This window comes from Kogia breviceps, chromosome 15, assembly GCF_026419965.1.
Source record: "Kogia breviceps isolate mKogBre1 chromosome 15, mKogBre1 haplotype 1, whole genome shotgun sequence".
In the NCBI taxonomy this organism is placed as follows: domain Eukaryota; kingdom Metazoa; phylum Chordata; class Mammalia; order Artiodactyla; family Physeteridae; genus Kogia; species Kogia breviceps.
Genome location: NC_081324.1, coordinates 50,747,295 through 50,766,484, shown reverse-complemented (window position 1 = coordinate 50,766,484; position 19,190 = coordinate 50,747,295). Strand labels below are relative to the sequence as shown.

The following is a 19,190-nucleotide window of genomic DNA, read 5'->3' as shown; positions in this document are numbered from 1 at the left end:
AGGGGGACATATAAATTTGCGGGAGGACACTGTTCAGTCCATAGCATGCGTCCTTGTGCTCAGGGCTGGGTTATGACTTTTGTTGGCTCTAAGTACCTTTGCCTTTGGGGGCCCCTCCCTACTTAAAAAAAAACACTTAAAATTATATTTTACAACTGCATTTGGTATAAAAATGGACATAATCCAAGCTGATTTCATTATTATATATTTATTATTATTATTTTATTTTTCTTCTGATTTTAAAATAAATTGATGTTAAAACATTTTATGAGACCTTGAAAGTGTCAGGGGCCCTAGGCACTAGGCCTACTGGGCTTAATGGAGAGGTCAGCCCCACTTTTGTAGACATTGTAAATTTTGCTAACAGACAGCCCCCAAAAAGGTCCAGGAAGAGCAGCTAGAGCTGACTCTAAAAGCACCACCTGTAGACAGTCAGAGGATGACCAGTTCAACACAGGGAACAGGAGAAGGTGACCAGCTCACACCTGTCTCCCTCTGTCCGGCTACACACTGTGAACACATTTGGGTGAAATATAGGAGACCTTGAGTTATTGTTTCTGCCGAACCTCTAGGGAGTTTCAGGTTGAGTGTTTTTGACAGCCTCTTTTTGGTAATAGACTTTTTTCTTTTTTATTAATGTATAACCCATATATAAAGTATATAAAACTTGCCTGTACAGTTCAATAAGTTCTTACATATAATATACTTATATTATCTATTACTTGATAACCAATTATCCCCAAATGTAGTAGATTACAAGAAGAAACATTTACTATATCAGAGTTTCTGTCAGCCAGGGATTAGTGTGGTTCTGGGTGGTTTTGGCTTGTGAGGTTGTGGTCAAGATGTCAGGCTATGTCATCTGAATGCTTGACTGGGGCTGGAATATTTGCTTCCAAGATGCTGCTGGCAGGAGGCCTCGGTTCGTCTCTGTATGGGCTTCTCTACAGGGCTGCTTGTGTGTTCTCAAGACTTGCAGCTGGCGTCCTCCAGAGCGAGTGATCCAAGAGAGAGCAAGACAGAGCCTCAACTCAGTGGCATGCCATCGCTTTTGCCATTTTCTGCCGATCACACTGAACAGTCCTGATACAATGTAGGAGGCGGGCTATACAGGGACAAGAATTCCAGAGGAGGGGAGCATTGGAGGCCTTCTTGGAGGCTAGTTACCTCAGATCCCTGTAGCCACCAACCAGAGGAAGCCTATAGAACATTTTCAGGACCCAGAAGGCTCCCTCATGCCTTTTCCCAGTCAATATCATCCCTTCCTCCAACCAAAAGATAGCCATGATTCTGACTTCTATCATCATAAATTGCTTTTGCTGTTTCTGAACTTCATGCAAATGGAGTCATATTCTTTTGTGTCTGGTTTCTTTCACTCAACAGTATGTCTGTGAGATTCATCCACATAACTTATAGCAATAGTTCATCTTTTTTTATTGCTCAGTAACATTCCATTGTATAAAAATACCATGGCAGACATTTGGGTTGTTTCCAGTTTGGGCTATTATAGAGTTGCTATGAACATTATTGTACAGGTCATTTCTTTGAAATAAGCCCTCAATTCTTTTGGGTTCTACAATAGAGTTTTAAAACTCCATACTTAAGCAAGCCAAATTTTACAGACATCTTCATTTAAAATAGCTTACAGACACAACTCATGACTTCAGTGTCAGTGGTTTATGAGGGTTCAGGAATGGGGTATTTTTGGTCAGACTTATGGTAAAGTATAACTCACCATACTAAGGATACTTGAACTGGTGATTAATCCAGTCATGGGTTGTGGTGTAGCTTACACTCGCATAGGATGCTATCAGCATGGGGATACCTTGAAACCTTGTCAGTGGTTTTCACTTGGCATTCCCTAATCTGGAGGATTCAGTCACATAATACAGTTTCCCTCATCTGGGGTGGCTTTTGGTCTTATCTTTCCTAAAATAGGAAGTCTAACTTGTAAACGGAAGACTTTTCTAAGGCTATTCGTAAAAGTTCAACTGTGAGAAATAGGAACAATAACAGCATTTCCTTCATTAAAAATTAGAGGGTTAAATTCTAGTGAGGGAGAGAAGAAGAGACCAGTGATGGGAGAAGTCATTCTTTCTGTTGCCAGAGATAAAGCTGACAGAGCATCTAATAAAAACTGAAGATCTTGGGAATTCCCTGGCAGTCCAGTGATTAGGACTCGGCGATTTCACTGCCTGGTTGGGGAGCTAAGATCCCGCAAACCTCGTGGTGTGGCAAAAAAAAAAAAAAAAAAAAAAAGCCTGAAGATCTTTAACTTCCTTCAATTGTTAAAACATGACTTCACTTATATTTTTTAGTTCTCTTAAAATATTGCCAAAAAATAAGGGTAAGTCACCAGGAAAAGATTCTAAGACTTTCCAGGCCCACGAATGCATAAATTATTTAACTGAGGACTAAGTATGGTCAGAGAGCTTGGAGAAAACACCTCAGTTAGTATTACTGGCTTCTCTCATTGTGTTTGGTAAGTTAAACAGAGTAAAGAGACAGGCCAGTCTCTCAGTCAGAGGAATGTGAAATAAATTATTCTAAATTTGCCCAGAGAGCATAGAACATATTTTTTGTCTTATTTTGTTTTGATTTTGGTTTTTGATTTTCTCTGTATTTTGAAGCACAGTTAAGTACATGGGTGTAAGCTGATGAGGGAAAATGGCATGAATAATCATCACATGCTGTGAGTCTATACATAGCTGGGTCTCAGCATGGTTCTACATGCTCATTTTTTAGCACCTTCTCACAGTGAGATAGAACTCACTGATTAAGACCAACCGACCAGGATAGATAAGTGTACTTTCTTGCACTTTACCAAGAAGGTAGTAAAACTTTAACTCTCAGGCACCACACAGATCCTGCGCAAAGTTCCTTGCTGGTGACAAGCAGAGGTAATACATTCTGATGGCCGCCAACAATTCCTAGAAAATGTTAGGAGTGGTTTCAAAAAACAATTCTACCAACAGAACTAGAATCATTTCAAGTCAACCATTTAATTTATCATTAGCTGCAGGTCCTGACCAGACCCCATGCTCTTCCTCTCCAACACAGGGCCAGAGTTCTCTGACGACTGAACAAGCTCGCCAAGGGCAAGGTTGTGCAGCAAAGGAGGTCTGGAATTTGCCGGCCCTAGTGTTTCATGGCCACACTTCTTCATGCTCTCCTCTGGTGAGCATGCTCTCCTCTTCTTGAGACTTTCTCCTCCCTTGATCCACCTTTCACTTCCCACTCCTGTCCATTTCATCTCTTCTCCTTTGCTGATTCCCTTCTTCCTTCCAATTTCCTTCTCAGCTATTTCCTCTCACCAGAGTCTTTCTGGGGACCTCATTTGTCCCATGACTTTGACCATCACTTCTATGTAGACGATGCCCAGATCAAGAAGAGTCTTGTCCTAAACATTAAGCTGCTATTTCCAACTGCCTTCTGGAGTCTATTTCACACACTCTTCAAACTGAACGTGTCCAAACTCCCTCTCTCTCTGTCCCCACCCCAATTCTGCTGTTCTTTATTTCCTAGAGAAAATTTCACCATCCTCCATGTAAACTTTGTATGTGGGAAAGAGCACAGCAGACCTGAGACTGCTGTCTATAGAAAGTCTTGCTTACAAGGTTGGCTGCTGGGTGGCACCTGGACTCTTGACTGGCAAATAGTTCCCTGCACTGATAGAAAACTTTCCCTAAGTGATAATGGCTCACTGTGCCTCTGCTGTCTACACAAACAATGTGGTTTATGCTAAATGCCTGATCTACTTCTGGAAGTCTGGAATTCTGGTAAATGCTAAGGCAGAGGGTGCCTATGTGACCAGCTCCCAGTTAAAAGCCTGAGTGAGTCTCTAATGAGCTTCCCCAGCATATAACATTTTGTAATGTTGTCACAAGTCTTTCCTAGAGGAGAGGACTCTTGGAAGCCTTAACCTCGTTTCCTCTATATCTCCATTTCATTTCCCTTTCCCTTTTCTAATTTTGCTATTTATCAATTTCACTGTAATCTTAGCCATGAATATGACCATACAATGAGCCTCTTGAGTATTCCTAGCAAATCACCAAACCTGGCAGTGGTCTTAAGGTCCCCTGACACACCTTAGTATAATTTCTAACTCTTCTTTCTTTTCCTCAACCTCTCTGTTCAATTAATCACCTAATTATCATTAGCTCTACCTCTAAATATTAAAAACAAAAAAAGTCCCATATTCTCCACCCTCACTGCCTTGATGCCATAACTGTGACTCCAACTGGGCACAGTTTCCCCCACTAAAAAACGCGAAACCCAGAGATCAGAGGGTTTAGCATTGGCCTCATAGCATTGGGAGGTTATTTCTTGTTTAAAAAAAAGAACTCAACTGAGTACATTTGAAGACCTATTTGGCTTTATTCAAGGATTCATGGGAATTCCCTGGTGGTCCAGGGATTAGGACTCTGCGCTTCCACTGCAGGGGGCATGGGTTCGATCCCTGGTTGGTTTACTAAGATCCCTCAAGCCGCGCGGGGCAGCCAAAACAAAAAATAAAATAAAATCAAGGATTCATGAATTGGGCAACATCCCACCTAGCAAATAGAAGGGAGCTTTAGGAGCCGTACAAAATGGAAGGTTTTCCAAGGTAGAAAGGGAGTGGGACAAGGGAGTCATAAAAAAGAAAAAAGGTTACAGTATTTCAGGCAAAGTCACCTTCCTTTGGGGGAAGGGCGGGGATTTATTATGCAGTTTATCTCACAGGTGCTGATGTGGTAATTCCAGATTGACGGCTTAAAGTTCACACTCCTAGGAGTGGCTGAAATTGAAATTAAACCTTGGTTTGCTGTTCTGGGGGCAACTGACTCCATTTTGGGCCTGTTGTTTCTTTTTAAAAAACACTCTGGGGACTTCCCTGGTGGTCCAGTGGATAAGACTCCTCGCTCCCAATGCAGGGGCCCTGGGTTCGATCCCTGGTCGGGGAACTAGACCTTGCATGCATGCTGCAACTAAGAAGCCCGCATGCCTCAACTAAGACCCGGCGCAGCCAAAGTAAATCAATAAATAAAATAAATCTTAAAATAAACAAATCTTAAAATAAATAAATAAATAAATTTTAAAAACACTCTCAAAGCCCGTTTCCTCAGCTGCAAGATGACAATGATAACAGTGCCTGTTCCATAGGGTTGTTGCCGGGGTTAAATAAGAAAATGCATATAAACTTCATGAGATTATCTATGTAAAGCGCTGAGCACATAACAATCCTTTAACAAATGTTAGCTGCTCTTTCTATTGTTAGTACTACTAATCTGTAGACTCCACCTGGGAGGCTCAGCCAGTTCCAGCACCAAAACCGCTTCATAATGAAATTAGGACCTCAGCTTCTCACCCCTATAATCTGCAGCACAGGCCCACCCCGAAATGCAGGCATCGCCGTCAGTTTCCGAGTAGCCTGGCATTTGGGGGGGTTCTCTTTTCCTCTGAGTAGGTGCCTCAGTGTGGGGTAATGATGAGACATAACTCTTCTGTGGTTGTGAAAGAGGAGGGAGGGGGCAAGGCACAACATTTAAGGGACTTCCCTAGCAGTCCAGCGGTTGGTCCAGTGCACATGCTGCGGGGCATGGTAAAAAAAAATGAATGAATGAATGAATGAATAAATAAATAAATAAAATAGCCTATTCCCAAGCTCTCTTAAAATAAAACAAAGTAAATAAAAGAATAACATAGCTGTTGAGAATACGACAAAAACTGGTTAGCACCGATTCGGTCCAAGATAGCGGAAGATTCCAGCTGAACCTCTTCATACACTCATTGTAACACATCAGCATGTTAAATGACATACTGACAGGCACCCTGACAGTTCTGAGGCTTCCTATAAAAGGTCAAAGAGTGGGCGGTGGCCCAACTCCTGGAAATCCCTGCCCCTTCCCCCCAATAGTTGAAATAATCCTCCCACTCCTTAGCCTGTGAAATTACCCAGCACATAAAAACTAACCACCCCATATTTCGGAGCCTCTTGTCTTCTGAGATGGCCCACATTCTGTATGTGGCATGCGTTTCTCCCAGGGCTGCTCTTGCCTTTTTTTTTTTTTTTTTTTTTTTTTTTTTTTTGCGATACGCGGGCCTCTCACCGTTGTGGCCTCTCCCGTTGCGGAGCACAGGCTCCGGACGCGCAGGCTCAGCGGCCATGGCTCACGGGCCCAGCCGCTCCACGGCATGTGGGATCTTCCCGGACCGGGGCACGAACCCGTGTCCCCTGCATTGGCAGGCGGACTCGCAACCACTGCGCCACCAGGGAAGCCCTGCTCTTGCCTTTTGAGACAGACCCCATTCTGTCTATAGAATGTGTATCTCTCTAAATAAAGCCACTTCTTACCTACCACTTTGCCTCTCCCTGAATTCCTTCTGTGCTGAGACATAAGGAACCTGAGCTTCATTAAGTCCACGTGACCATTAGATCACGTGTGCAATCTTAATTAAAAGACAGGATTCAAGTCCCAATCTGGGTTTTGGCTGGGTGTGAGTCCCATCTGAGTTGTGCAGTTTCAGTTGCAGAGGGTGGATGGAACAGGGGAGGACCCCAGAATGGCCATGGAGTGCTCCAGATTCCTAATGTTACCGTTGCAAATACTTGTTTCCTAAATATGAAGTTGTGCAAAAATCCTCAACTATTGCAGAAGAAAGAGCCAATGCAAAGGACTGAAGAGCCAGGAGCATCATAGATAATACAAATGGATATTAAGACGTTCTCACGCGCACACACACATAAAGATCAATATGTGAGGTGATGGAGGTGTTAATTACCTAGCTGGGGGAATACTTTCACAACGTCTACAAATAGCATATCGTCACAACGTACAGCTTAGAGTTTCATTTTCAGTACCTTTCAGTACCTTCAGATACCTTTCAGTACCTTTCATGACTATCCCAGGAATTTTTGTTTGAATAAAAAACCTTTGGGGATCATTACAAAAGTTCTCCATGGTAGAAGTAATGAAATCATAGGTCCATAAAGCTTAACAATCCTATTCAATTTCCAAATATCAATATATTTATCTACAGAGCGGAATTATTCACTCTAAAATTCCATACTATTAAAAATCACACTGAAAGAACTTCTGATTAAAAACAAACAGGAAAAATCAGTAAAGGCAAATTGGGTAGTACGTTAACTTTATTTTGAATTATAACATGGAATTTGTCATCAAACAAATGAATGTAATGAAAAACTTTGGGGTTTCAATTAAGCAAACGATTTGCATAGGAATTGCTACTTCTAAGTTTTAAGATGCAGAGCACTGAATTGTGAATTAGATTAACATAAAATAAGAATCATTTACCTGTGTGCAAAATAAATGCAATTTAACTTTATTTTAAAAAGTTAAAAATCGCAATTTAATTTTAAATAACAGAACTTTTGTTCAGTCTTTGGTGAGGGATTAATATGATCTTCTTCCCTGCTATGGATAATATTGCCATCTCATCTCATTTAGACTAAATGTGATCCTTCTAAGCTAGAGACCTCTTACCTACAGTTAAGAAGGCCTCCTTTCAATATTGTTAAAGCTACTGAATTCATTCTTTATGCCCCTAATATTGGTCAAGAACATTATCCATTTTAAAGGATCTAACAAATAGGCCAAGGACAACATGCTCTAGAGAAAAACATTAAGCTTGTCAACATTGTTTGTCATTTCATCCCATTTTGTCTTTTGGAACTTTGTTATCAGTACCCATTATACTGCTTTGATTTATATCAGTGATGAGCAACTTTTTTTTTTTTTTTGGTTGGGGAAAAAAATAAAGCATTTCAGGCCACATTATTTTCCTCTTCAAAATGAATATAGCTTTATGAGATTCCCATAAAAGAAGATGTATTTGTACAACTTTGCTTAATAAAAGAAAGCCAGCGAGGAGGTGGGCACTGCTTTTAAACTACTAAAATGTTTATATCTGGATGTTTTAGCAAAACAGACAGCTTTCTAATTTTTTAATCCAGAAATTAGATTGCAGGCTCGTTGCCTGGCTGGTCAGGTTGTAGGCCTCTCTGGGGGCCCTGTGGGTTGCTCATTACTGGCTTTGCTTGTGACATGGATTAAAATAAGCTGATTTTTGCTGTTTGATTGTTTTACTGATCATAAACTTTGAGAGAACATCTTCTAATTTCAAAATTATAATTCATTTACTGACATAAAGATAATACTTTTAGTACCACTGCAAGTTGGTTAAAAAAAAAAAAAATATATATATATGGTTTAGAACATTTCCCTCCATCTTAACATAGAACATTGGCTGGAAACCAGAGCAGAACATGAACAAGAAAACTAAAGATGTGTTTAAATAACAAAATGCCATCAGTGTTTATTATGGTAGATTATAGAAAGAAGGTTTAATTTTTGTGTGTGCAATTAGGCACTGACTGAGGCATTTAGACACCATTGATTATAAAGTGCATTGAGTATAAATTTTGACCCCCCTCAAAGGAATAATTCAACAAAACCCAGGTTTCTTTCTTGGAATCAATCAGCCCCAAAACACGCATAGATGAACACTTATTAAATACTAGTAACAATCTTTTATTACTTATACTTCTGCAATAGTAATAGCAACATATTATATCACATTTTATCCAAGGACTCCAAAGTCATTGTATCGAGCAATTGGTGTTGGAAGCTCAAGATTCCACAGCATATTAAGTCTACTTAGTTACGGCACAGGAAATAGATTCGCAGCAATAGACCCAAAGTAATGGTTCAAAGAGACATGCCTACATTTCTTGTGGTTTGTAATTTTCTGAATTTCCAAATTTGCCACTTGTATCTATCATACCTACAACATTGACTCCAGGTAAAAATGAACAATTTTTCTTTTTTTTACAGTTCAACAGTCCATCTTTGAAAAGCACATGGTGGAATGTCAGAAGTGGCTTTTCAATAATATAACTTTATACATTATTGATTCATAGAGGAGAACATTTTACACTGGAATGACATATATGTAAAATATGATGGAGCCATATCTTTGAGCACACGTACATTTAACACAAAAGCAAAAGTGCACCAATTCACTGAAGGTCAGACTTTCAGTCTTTTTAAAGGAACAAAGCTTTCTGTTTCCTTTCTGTTTCTATTTTTAAGACAGAGGGTTTAACTCTATCTTAAGAGTTTAGCTGAAAGACCCAAGTTGATGTAGTTTAAAACGAGTTTCTGTGGAATCCACGAACGTGCCAGGCCCCCTGGAGTGGGGCTACAGGCCAGTGTGAGAAGCCCACTACATGAGAGGAAGGGGTCCCTGAGCTGCTCTGCTCTTGACTCAGGGCACAAAGCACAGCTCTTCTCGGTCAGGGACCCAGCATGGGCATTCTGGGAGTTTTCTTTCTTCTAGGAATTTTCAACACTATTTGAAAAGCAATTTCTTTTTGGACAATATGATTAAGGTTTCTATCTTTCAGTCGAATATGAAACTAAGTTAGCTCTTCCTGTGTCCTTCTTTACTTCGGAGGAGATGCAATATACGTTCATTTTTGGTTAGTTCTGCTGGAAGTTCGTTGGCCTGAAAGAAGATAAGATAGGCATGAGTGAATTCCCACAGTTGGTGTGGTTTCAGGGACTCCAAAGAGGGGCCCCTGACCGACACTTTCTCCTCCACTGATGAAAAACCCCACTGGACTCAGTCTTTTGTATCAAGGCATTAAAGGTTTTCTTTAAATATATTTAAATATAAATATCACCAGTTACTTTCTTATCTCATTGTCAGTTATTTTTCTTTTAAAAATTTTTTGGAGTATATTTTTTGATTTATAATGTTGTGTTAGTTTCAGGGGTACAGCACAGTGATTCAGATACACACACACACACACATATACATATATTCTTTTTCATGTTCTTTTCTATTATGGTTTATTACAAGATATTGAATATGGTTCCCCATGCTATACAGTAGGATCTTACTGTTTATTTATTTTATATATGGTAGTTTATATCTGCTAATCCCAAACTCCTAATTTATCCTTCTCTCCCTTTCCCCTTTAGTAACCATAAGTTTGTTTTCTATGTCTGTGAGTCTGTTTCTGTTTTATTCAAAGTTCATTTGTATCATATTTTAGATTTGACATATAAGTGATATCATATGATATTTGTCTTTTAGAGTTACTTTTCTATCTAGCCATATCCCTTACTAGGCTATAATCTCCAGGAGGCCAGGGTCCATATCTTATGACTCACTGTATCCTCATTTCCAGCACAATGCCTAGCTTATCTAGTATGTTGTCAATAAATAGATTTGATAACTTATTAGTTTATTATCTAAGGCAGTCTGTCTGCTAGGGACTTGAGACTCATCTTTTGATGAGAAGGCAGAGTTAGGAAACATCCAGAGCATAAGACACATGGGGAAGAACAGCTTCAGTGGCCCGACCCCCCACCTGATCCAGCCTCACTCTATGTCCTTTCTTTTCACAGTGCTGCTGAGACACATTCTGTAAGTGTTTACTTTGTGAGCAAGTCCTTATCTTAAGAAATAGACATTATAGGACAATGGTTCCCAAACTTTTTAGTCTCAGGACTTTTGTACACTCTTAAAAATTATTGAGGACCCCAAAGAGCTTTTGTTTTTAACTAATCAAAAATGAAAACTGAAAAAAATTTAAGTATATCTATTAATTCATTAAAAATAATAAACCCATTACAGGTTAACATAAATAACATATTTATGAAAAAGAACTACATCTTCAAAAACAAAAAATCAGAAGTGTAGCGTTGTTAACGGTTTTGCATATTTCTTTACTGTGTAGCTTAAAAGAAGACAATTGGATTCTTATATCTGTTTCTGTATCCAATCGATTATCTTAAAGCTAAATTGCCATGTGGAATTTGAAACCACATCAATGAATTTTTCGACTCTGTTGCATTAAAATCCATAGGTCTATCTATCTGCAGGTGGATTTTTTACCTATGCATGTTTGTAACATCACGTACCGGCCATTTAGAAAATAGTAGCTCACTGAGTTGTGCAGATCTTCCAAATGTTGACACGTTTCATTATACAATCTTCAAAGCCCACATCATTCCTTAATACTATAACGGATTCATCAGAAAAGCTACAGGTGTCGGGAAGCTGTCAGGCTCATGTGATGGATACAAGTCCATTCTTTCAAGTAAAAGTGGAGATCTCCCCCAAAAGTGGCTGGCTCCCTTTGCAATTCAGACAATTGCACAAGTGCTCTCCCTGAGTCAACCATGTGCTTCGGCCTACAGCAGAAGCGCTTGGTGCAAACTTTGAATTTTGTTACGTAGTAAAAAAGACATACAGCAAGGGTCAAGGTTTCATAAAATTAAAATTGTTTACTGCTTCACCAAAGACATTCTTAGGTAAAACTGGTACTTTTATAAAATAATCTACAATGTGTAAGATAACTTAGAGGTTTGTAAAATCACTTGCCACTACAGGTTGTGACCCTGCTTTGATGTGTGTTAAGGTGCCAACAGTTTCATCCGCTATTGCCTTTGCACCATCACAGCAAATGTCAGCACAGTGTAAAAGGGCAAATAGTGTCTCTGTATTATTAAGAATATTGTTTCGACCTACTAGAACCCTTGAAAGGGTTTTGAGGACACCCCAGGGGTCCACGGACCACACTTTGGGAACAGTTGTTACAGATGAATAAAAGGATGTTCTTGGGAATTCAGGGGAGGCAATTAAAGGGTAGAAAGGCAACCAAATCAGGGACAGAACTTGGATGTAGTTTTTTTTTTTTTCCCTGCAGTTAAACCTGGAACCCCGGCTGCTTCTATCTGAAACCCTGGTCTTAGGTGAAGCTCCTCCAATCCCTACCTTCTAGGCTGGATCCTGCTCCCTGACCCCCACTTACTGGCTGGGACCCCACTTGCTGGGAATGATGAGTTTGCCACAGTGGTCTGCTGTGCAGCATGTCCTGCAGTTGCACCCCTGCCCACCCAAAGGACCCTTGATGCTGGTGCTGGACTGACTCTAACGAGAGGTGCTATTCGATGCTGCCTTAGACCAGAGACCCCTCTGTGGGGTTAATCCTAGTATTAACTTAAGTTCCTGCAGGAGCAGGTGTTGTACAGGCCTAATGCCTGGGGCTGAGAATAATGCTCCTGGAGACGGACCGGAGCGCCATCCAGTCTCAGAGTCCCCTCAGGAAGAACTCACTGTTTTGCATCGGTTAGTGGTCCTTGGTGACAGGCTGGCAGGTAGCCAGAGGATCCTCTACAGTCAGGAAGAGGAGTGGATCTAAGAAGCTGCTCATCTGTCTAGAAGCTTGTTAAGTTACAGTGTGTGTGACCATCTCCACGAATGTCCATATCCGTTACCATTAAAATAAGCTTTATACTCTCAAACTGTGTTCAGTCAATCACATCACTGTTCTGTGTGTGTCATCCATATAGTTTTAAAAACCTGGTCTCACTCCTCCTCTCTCAGGAGGGTCCCCACTGAATTCTCAGGTTGCTCAGGTTACGATGGCTAGCGCCCAGGCTAGCCCCTAAAGGCTATCTTATTCATTATGGAGTAGGACCATAGATCCATACTTGTCATGACCCACAGCATCACACCACTCTCTGTCCCCACGGCTCCTGGGAGAAGATGTGTTCTGAGTCCTCAGTTGGGGGTATCAGGAACATGGGATCCCCACACCCATGGGGATGGCTACGGTGTGGGGAGAGGTACCGGGCCATTGGTTACCCTCTCCTCTGGCATCTGCCCCAGAGCAGAAGTCCTGGAGCCCCTGGAGCAGAAAGGTATTTCTATACTGCTGAAAAGTGACTCTCTCCCGGAAGCCTTCGATAGCATTCTTCACTTCCTGCTGACAGCCCTTGTCACTGTGTGTTGCAATTGCTTGTTGAATTATCTTTATTCCCCAGTAAACTCTGAGCCCCATGAAGACAGACACTATGTGAATCTCTTTCACTATTATCTCCCCATAGACAATGTTCACAGCACAGTGCATGGCATCTAGCAGGCACTCAATAAGCGTTTGTTGGATGAATGAATTAAAGGTCAAGGATACCCCCTCAAGAGTCCTGAGTGGCTGCTGGTATCCCAACACCCTTGCTTCTGGAGCTACCTCTGAAGAGGCTGGCTTCTACAGGGTGCCTGGTGTGCAGGCGGGCAGCTTCCTGGCAGCTACTCCCGGCTCTCCAAGGGCTTCTGCAGGATGGATGAAACTCCAACACAGGCAGCTACACAGACACTCCAAAGACCAGCATTTTGGTCACTGGAAATTCCCCATAACCATTATTGCTGAGATTCCACGAGACACACAAGGAATTGCATCTTTCAGTTTCTACGTAAAGAAACTGCCTTAATTCAGTACTGGGTGGCTTAGCAATGAAGACTGATCTTTTTAGGACATCTGTGTCCAAGGTGCAAAGATAAGAGAGCAATTGTGATTTCAGTGGGCTTATCACACAGCCAGACCAGCTAATGGAAAACAAACCCATGTATCTCAGGAAGAAATAAACAGAAATGTTGTCTTCAAGCAGTTCAATGGTAGGAACAGGGGAAGTAATAATTCCATGTGCTAAGTGGAATGAGAAAAAGCGGCTCTTGGCATGTTGTCTAATTGCACTTCTTAATGGTTTCTTTTAAAAATATCATGAAATGTTATATGATTTGGGTATTATTATTAATAAAATCTAACACAGTAATAGATGCTTATAAAAATTCAAACACTAAGTATAAAGTGAAAGTTGCTTTTCATACTGTCCCCTGTTAATAAGTCCCCCACCATACTTCCTCCTTCGAAAGTCAGTAGTTTCAGTGTGCTTCCTCTAGACCTTTCCTAGGCTACTCTCCCACCCCCAGTCTCTACATGTGACTGCTTATGCAGATGTTGAGTAGGAGGAAATACAATGAGAGTCATTTTTTACTGGGCATCCTCCCACCTCCAAGTTTGGCTTAATTGAAAACTAAGAAAATTTTTGAGCTATAAAAAAATATGGGTTGGGGGCTTCCCTGGTGGCGCAGTGGTTGAGAATCCGCCTGCTGATGCAGGGGACATGGGTTCATGCCCTGGTCCAGGAAGATCCCACATGCTGCGGAGCGGCTGGGCCAGTGAGTCATGGCCGCTGAGCCTACGTGTCTGGAGGCTGTGCTCCATGACGGGAGAGGCCACAACAATGAGAGGCCCGAATACCGCAAAAAAAAAAAAAAAAAAAAAAAAAAAAGCGGGTTGGTCTTGCTCAACTATACTTCAATTTAAAAAAATATGGGTTGGTCTTGCTCAACTATACTACAATTTAAAAAAATATGGGTTGGTTTTGGAACTGTGGGGCAAAGTCCTGTTAACAATATAAAAAGCAACATCTTCCCCATGAGGTCACCAAATAGAGCACAGGCTATTCTCAAGGTACCAGTATCGAACTCACGGAGGATGGTGATTAAACTACCGGAACTTTGACATTTTTAGGACACTTCTCTGATGATAGAGTACTTATAACCTTACTCCCCACACCCACTGCCCCCTAGCCCCGCCCCACTGTCACCTGAAAATCATTGATAATACAGGGGTTTTAGTACACTCCTCTGGGTCCAAATGCATGGCTCACTCATAATCTATAATGACAACATCTTATGCCCTTACTATGCCCAAGGATGAGGATCGTGACTGGAGCCAGAGATGCTGTCCTGGCTTCAGCAGACGCCGTCTTATCTCTTTGCACAGGCGCCCGAAGGAGGGAAAAGATGACTAAGACGGTACCTTGTTTCTCAGGGCGGGGTCTGCCCCTGCTTCCAGGAGCAGCGCAACTGCCTTAACATTTCCGCTGAGCACTGCCACGTGGAGTGCCGAGGTCCCATTCTAGGAGAAAAGGACAGTGTGTGTCAGGAGAGAGCTCACAGCCATCAGCACTCGGCTTGGCTTTCCTCACGAACCAGCCTGCCTGATGAGACTGTAATGCTAGAGCCTTGCTCATCCTTATCTTCCCTTTTCAAAGTCACATCAGCACCTAGTACAGTGTCCTCAGGGACACCGAGTACGGTCAGTATAAATATCGCCAATAACCTTTTGCAAGTGAAAGAAGGCATCTGCCCGGCGTGTACATGACTTCATGCTCACTTGGGCTGTTGTAGAGGCATCAGAACTTGCTGTGGGAAAAACAACAATGCTACGTCAAACGTTTTATTTTCTTAAGGTCTTTGTGCTTTTGGTGAGCACACTTCTGCTAAGGCTGGAGGAATAGCCTGCTCACCTATGGGCCGAGTTGTCAACCCAGCTGTACACACTCCACACGCGCAGGTGGGCAGGAGAGCGACTGAGAGCTACACGGCTTAAGAGTAGGTGCGTCGAGGACCACCCCCGACCCCAGCCCTGAGTTGGAGCATTTCTGGGGACTGAGGGGACTAGTGGATAGGTTGCTGACATTTTATGGAATTTCCTGCAAATATTTATTGACATAAGGAAGCAGCTATGTGCAGCGTGTAGCTGGATTCTGGGAGGGGAAAAGAGAATATAACAAACCCAATAGAAGAACAATGGGCAGTCACAAGACATCTGTCCTAGAAGGTACATATGTCTGTGAATAGTACCTAAATGCAAGCTTAGTTTTCAAATTAACTACTTCATATATATATACGTAAAACACTTTCTGATCTTGTAGGCACGTTAAATATACCCAGAGAAAAACTCCAGCAAAGTAGCCGTTTTCCCTGTTTGCTTTACCATGTTTGCCATGTGCAGCAATACACTAACCTGGTAATATTTCACTTATCACAATCTTAACCAACTTATCCGTGTTGCCAAAGTACAGTGTGGCTAAGAATAAAAAACCAAGCCTAAAAAGAGCTGTCTGCAACAAGACTAGATATTGCGAAGTCCATTTCTGAAGCTAGTTTCTTTTATTCATAGAGAATTCATTTCCACAGACTGTTTATTCTTACTTTCCAAACAATTTTTACAAGTACAAAGTACAGCTTTTTTGTTTGTTTTTTTTTTTGTGATATGCGGGCCTCTCACTGTTGTGGCCTCTCCCATTGCGGGGCACAGGCTCCGGATGCGCAGGCTCAGCGGCCATGGCTCACGGGCCCAGCCGCTCCGCGGCACGCGGGATCCTCCCGGACCGGGGCACGAACCCGCGTCCCCTGCATCGGCAGGCAGACTCCCAACCACTGCGCCACCAGGGAAGCCCCAAAGTACAGCTTTTTTGACTCGCAAGCTCATGGAAGATTAGAATTAGCTCACTGGGGCAAGACAGAACGGCACACCAACAGCAGCTCCGTATCAGCTGATAGCAACAATGGAGGCTAAACACATAAAGATCAGACAGAAGGCATCCAAAGGGCAAGTAGACTTCAGACACATCAATAAATCCGAAAGAGTGCTCAACTACTGTCCCAAGTTTAGAGCAGGTTTGGTGTCCTCTATTTAACAAAACACTAGAGTGTATACCAGGAGTCAGCAAACTACAGCCCGCAGGACAAATCTAGCTCCCCCCTCCCCCTGCCCCGCCTATTCTTCTACATCCTGATGAGCTCAGCATTTTAAAATTTAAAAAAGAAGACTATTTTGTGACACGTATAAATATAAAATTTTAGAAATACAACATCCATAAATAAAGTCTGATTGGATGCAGCCACACTGTTTGCTGTTGCTGTATTTTCTATGGCTGCTTGCTTTCTACAACGGCTGAGTGGAGCGGTTCCAACACAGACTGTATGGCCCACAAAGAGTAAAATATTTGCTACCTGGTCCTTTATTGAAAAAGACTGCCAACCTCCGGTAGAGACTCTAGTTGAGAAATATTTTAATCCAAAATGATTACAACTTAAAAAAGGAGTTTTGGGGCTCTGTTTTCTGGAAGACACAGCCCTCCAGAATGACACATTCTCTGATGTATCCAGATGTTTGAGGCTTATGTCATTCCACCTAAGGTAACAATGTGGTTCTTTGCCCCAGATAATGAAGAGAAGAAATGTGAGTTCCTATCCCTCATGTTTTCTGGGACACAAATCATGTGTTTCATTTGTGGAGGATTTCACAGATCTTCCAATGATATATCAAGATGGGTGATTTCTAATTTAGCAATTTCAGTACTATTGTTTTTTTTCCCCTAGAAAACTAGGTACCTACAGACTCCAGTCCACTCTTTTTATTACCTTCCCATTTCTACCAGTGCCCAGGAATCTCTAACATGGACAAGTTGTAGGCATGTTCTCTCAGTAATACAACTACCCATGCAAATGGTACCCAGATTTTACTGCAGTCCCCAGTGTGGACTTCTTAAATTTCTAACCTCTCTATTTTACAGGCTGGTAAAATTTTTTCTGTAGGTCTTACCTTCAAAATACCGAGGGTGGGTGAGAATTTCAGCAACTCTTTTATAACATCATTATACCCTTTGTTGGCTGCTTTCAGTAATGCTGTTGTACCATCCTTTACAGAAAGAGGAAAAGAAAAGTTGATTATTAACATATGTGTGTGTTGGATAATAATGAAATGTTGGTTGAGAACTGGGAATGTGCTTGTCAGAAGGAGGCAAAATGTGTAAACTAAAGCACAGGCCTGAAATGTCCTTTAATCTAAAATCATTTTAGAGCATATTAAACAGTTAATTCTGCGTGAAAGAATACCAGACAAAATATGTGACTTATTACATTATCTTCGAACCCTGCCATCTGAGAATTCATGGTCTTCTAGTCCCTTAGAATATTGGGTCCAGGAACAAGGGGAATTTCAGGAGGGTATTTTTAGAACATAGATGGACTAAAGAGGCTCATGACTTAGAAGTTAATTGTTGAACTGCTTTATTTTTTTAAGTTTTTTTCACTGTGCGGCTTGTGGGATCTTAGTTTCCTGCCAAGGATTGAACCTGTTCCTTCGGCAGTAAAAGTGCAGAGTCCTAACCACTGGACCTCCAGGGAATTCCCAGTTGAACTGTTTTTATTGATTTAAATAATTGTTGAACTGTATCTACTGTTTTACAATTTTTAATTGCTTTTCTTTTTGCCTTCCCGTGTATACAGCCTTGCTCTAGTCTGTCCTGGGTACCTGCCTGCCTGTGGTAGTGGTGATGGGGTGAGAGTAGGAAGGGGATAGATTGAAATCTGTTAAAAAAGAATGCAAAGACAAGTTCAAAAATTAATATTAAGCTCTGTCATCCTTTTCTGGCCTGAGAAAAGAGATTTTCCAATTCCTCCTTTCTCCTACTTTCATGCATCAATTTCTGTATTTGGAGGATTTTGCTCACAGAGTTCTCCTGTAGTAAAGGAAACACCCCAGGCTGCTCTAAAGGTTTAGCTGGAATCAGGAGGAAGATGAGAATAGAGGATTTTTCCTTTCTGACTTCAGAGATTGTGGGAAGGAAAAAAGAGAGAGTGGGAGAGAGGTGGGTCACACAGACAAGGGTAATATTAAGGGCAAAAAGGCCAGATTAAAAAAAAAATGAAGTGACCCCAACAGAGGCTAAGTGTAAGCCGATGGGGGATGTGGTGAGGGGGTCTGCAGCTCTGGGAGCCGGGGCACCAAGGACCCCAAACCACCGACCCCATGAGCCAGCTGCACTGTGGCCTGGAGGCCAACAGGAGGCGCAGCGCCAGGCAGACCAGCAGCCGCCGGGGACACATCTCCAAGGGCAGCCGAGGCCTGAGTCTCCTACCTGGTCCTCCCGGGTCATCCAGAGGTCAGCCCAGGTGGAGGAGGATCTCAAGGAATTCAATATTTTCCCCTTAGAGGGACTTAGCAGCAGTTGCTAGGTTTCAACTGATTCAGACCTTTCCCTTGTTTTCCTGCTGAAGAGCAGGAGGGGGTAGGGAGAAAACCCCGGTGAGGAAGAGACAGAATAAAGCTGCGTCTCCTCCGCACGTTTCGGCTGAGTTAAACTCGGAGGTCAAGGCTTCAATGGAAGCGTCCCCATCCGAGCCCGCGCGCTCGGCGGTCCCCGCACTCACGTGGCGGGCGGCGTCGCGGTCGGCTCCGCGCAGCAGCATCACCCGTACCACCTCGCTGTGGCCCATCTGCGACGCGATCCACAGCGGCGCCGTGCCGTCCTGCGGGGAGAGGACACAGCATCCACGGACCGGCGGGTTATGCCCGGGGGAGAGCTCCCAACGGCCCACGACGGGGGTGATTCTAACCCACGTAAGTAGGCTGGCATTTGGCAGTGCCTGGACTACTTGGGTAAGTGCCAGTATTCAGATCTTGGCTTATAAAAGCCATTGCACGGCAGGACCTTTCACGGCCGAGTGTGCTGCGGGGCTCCAGGGAACACGCGTGG

General features: G+C 42.4%; 1 protein-coding gene across 7 annotated transcripts in view; it reads right to left on the bottom strand.

Annotated features, from left to right (window-relative positions):
* Positions 1 to 8,518: 8,518 nt before the first annotated feature.
* Positions 8,519 to 19,190, bottom strand: part of ANKRD29 (ankyrin repeat domain 29) — a 44,608-nt gene continuing 33,936 nt past the window's right edge. For 5 of the 7 annotated variants that reach the window (XM_067015991.1, XM_059040870.2, XM_067015989.1 and 2 more), the window contains 4 exons: positions 18,865 to 18,963; positions 17,255 to 17,350; positions 14,681 to 14,779; positions 8,519 to 9,510 (listed from right to left, as the gene is read on the bottom strand). In XM_067015991.1, coding sequence (XP_066872092.1) covers positions 9,427 to 9,510; positions 14,681 to 14,779; positions 17,255 to 17,350; positions 18,865 to 18,963 — 378 coding nt within the window. In that variant the 3' untranslated portion in view covers positions 8,519 to 9,426. The remainder of the gene's footprint in view (positions 9,511 to 14,680; positions 14,780 to 17,254; positions 17,351 to 18,864; positions 18,964 to 19,190) is intronic. The other 2 variants (XM_067015990.1, XM_067015988.1) reach the window with 1 other exon arrangement.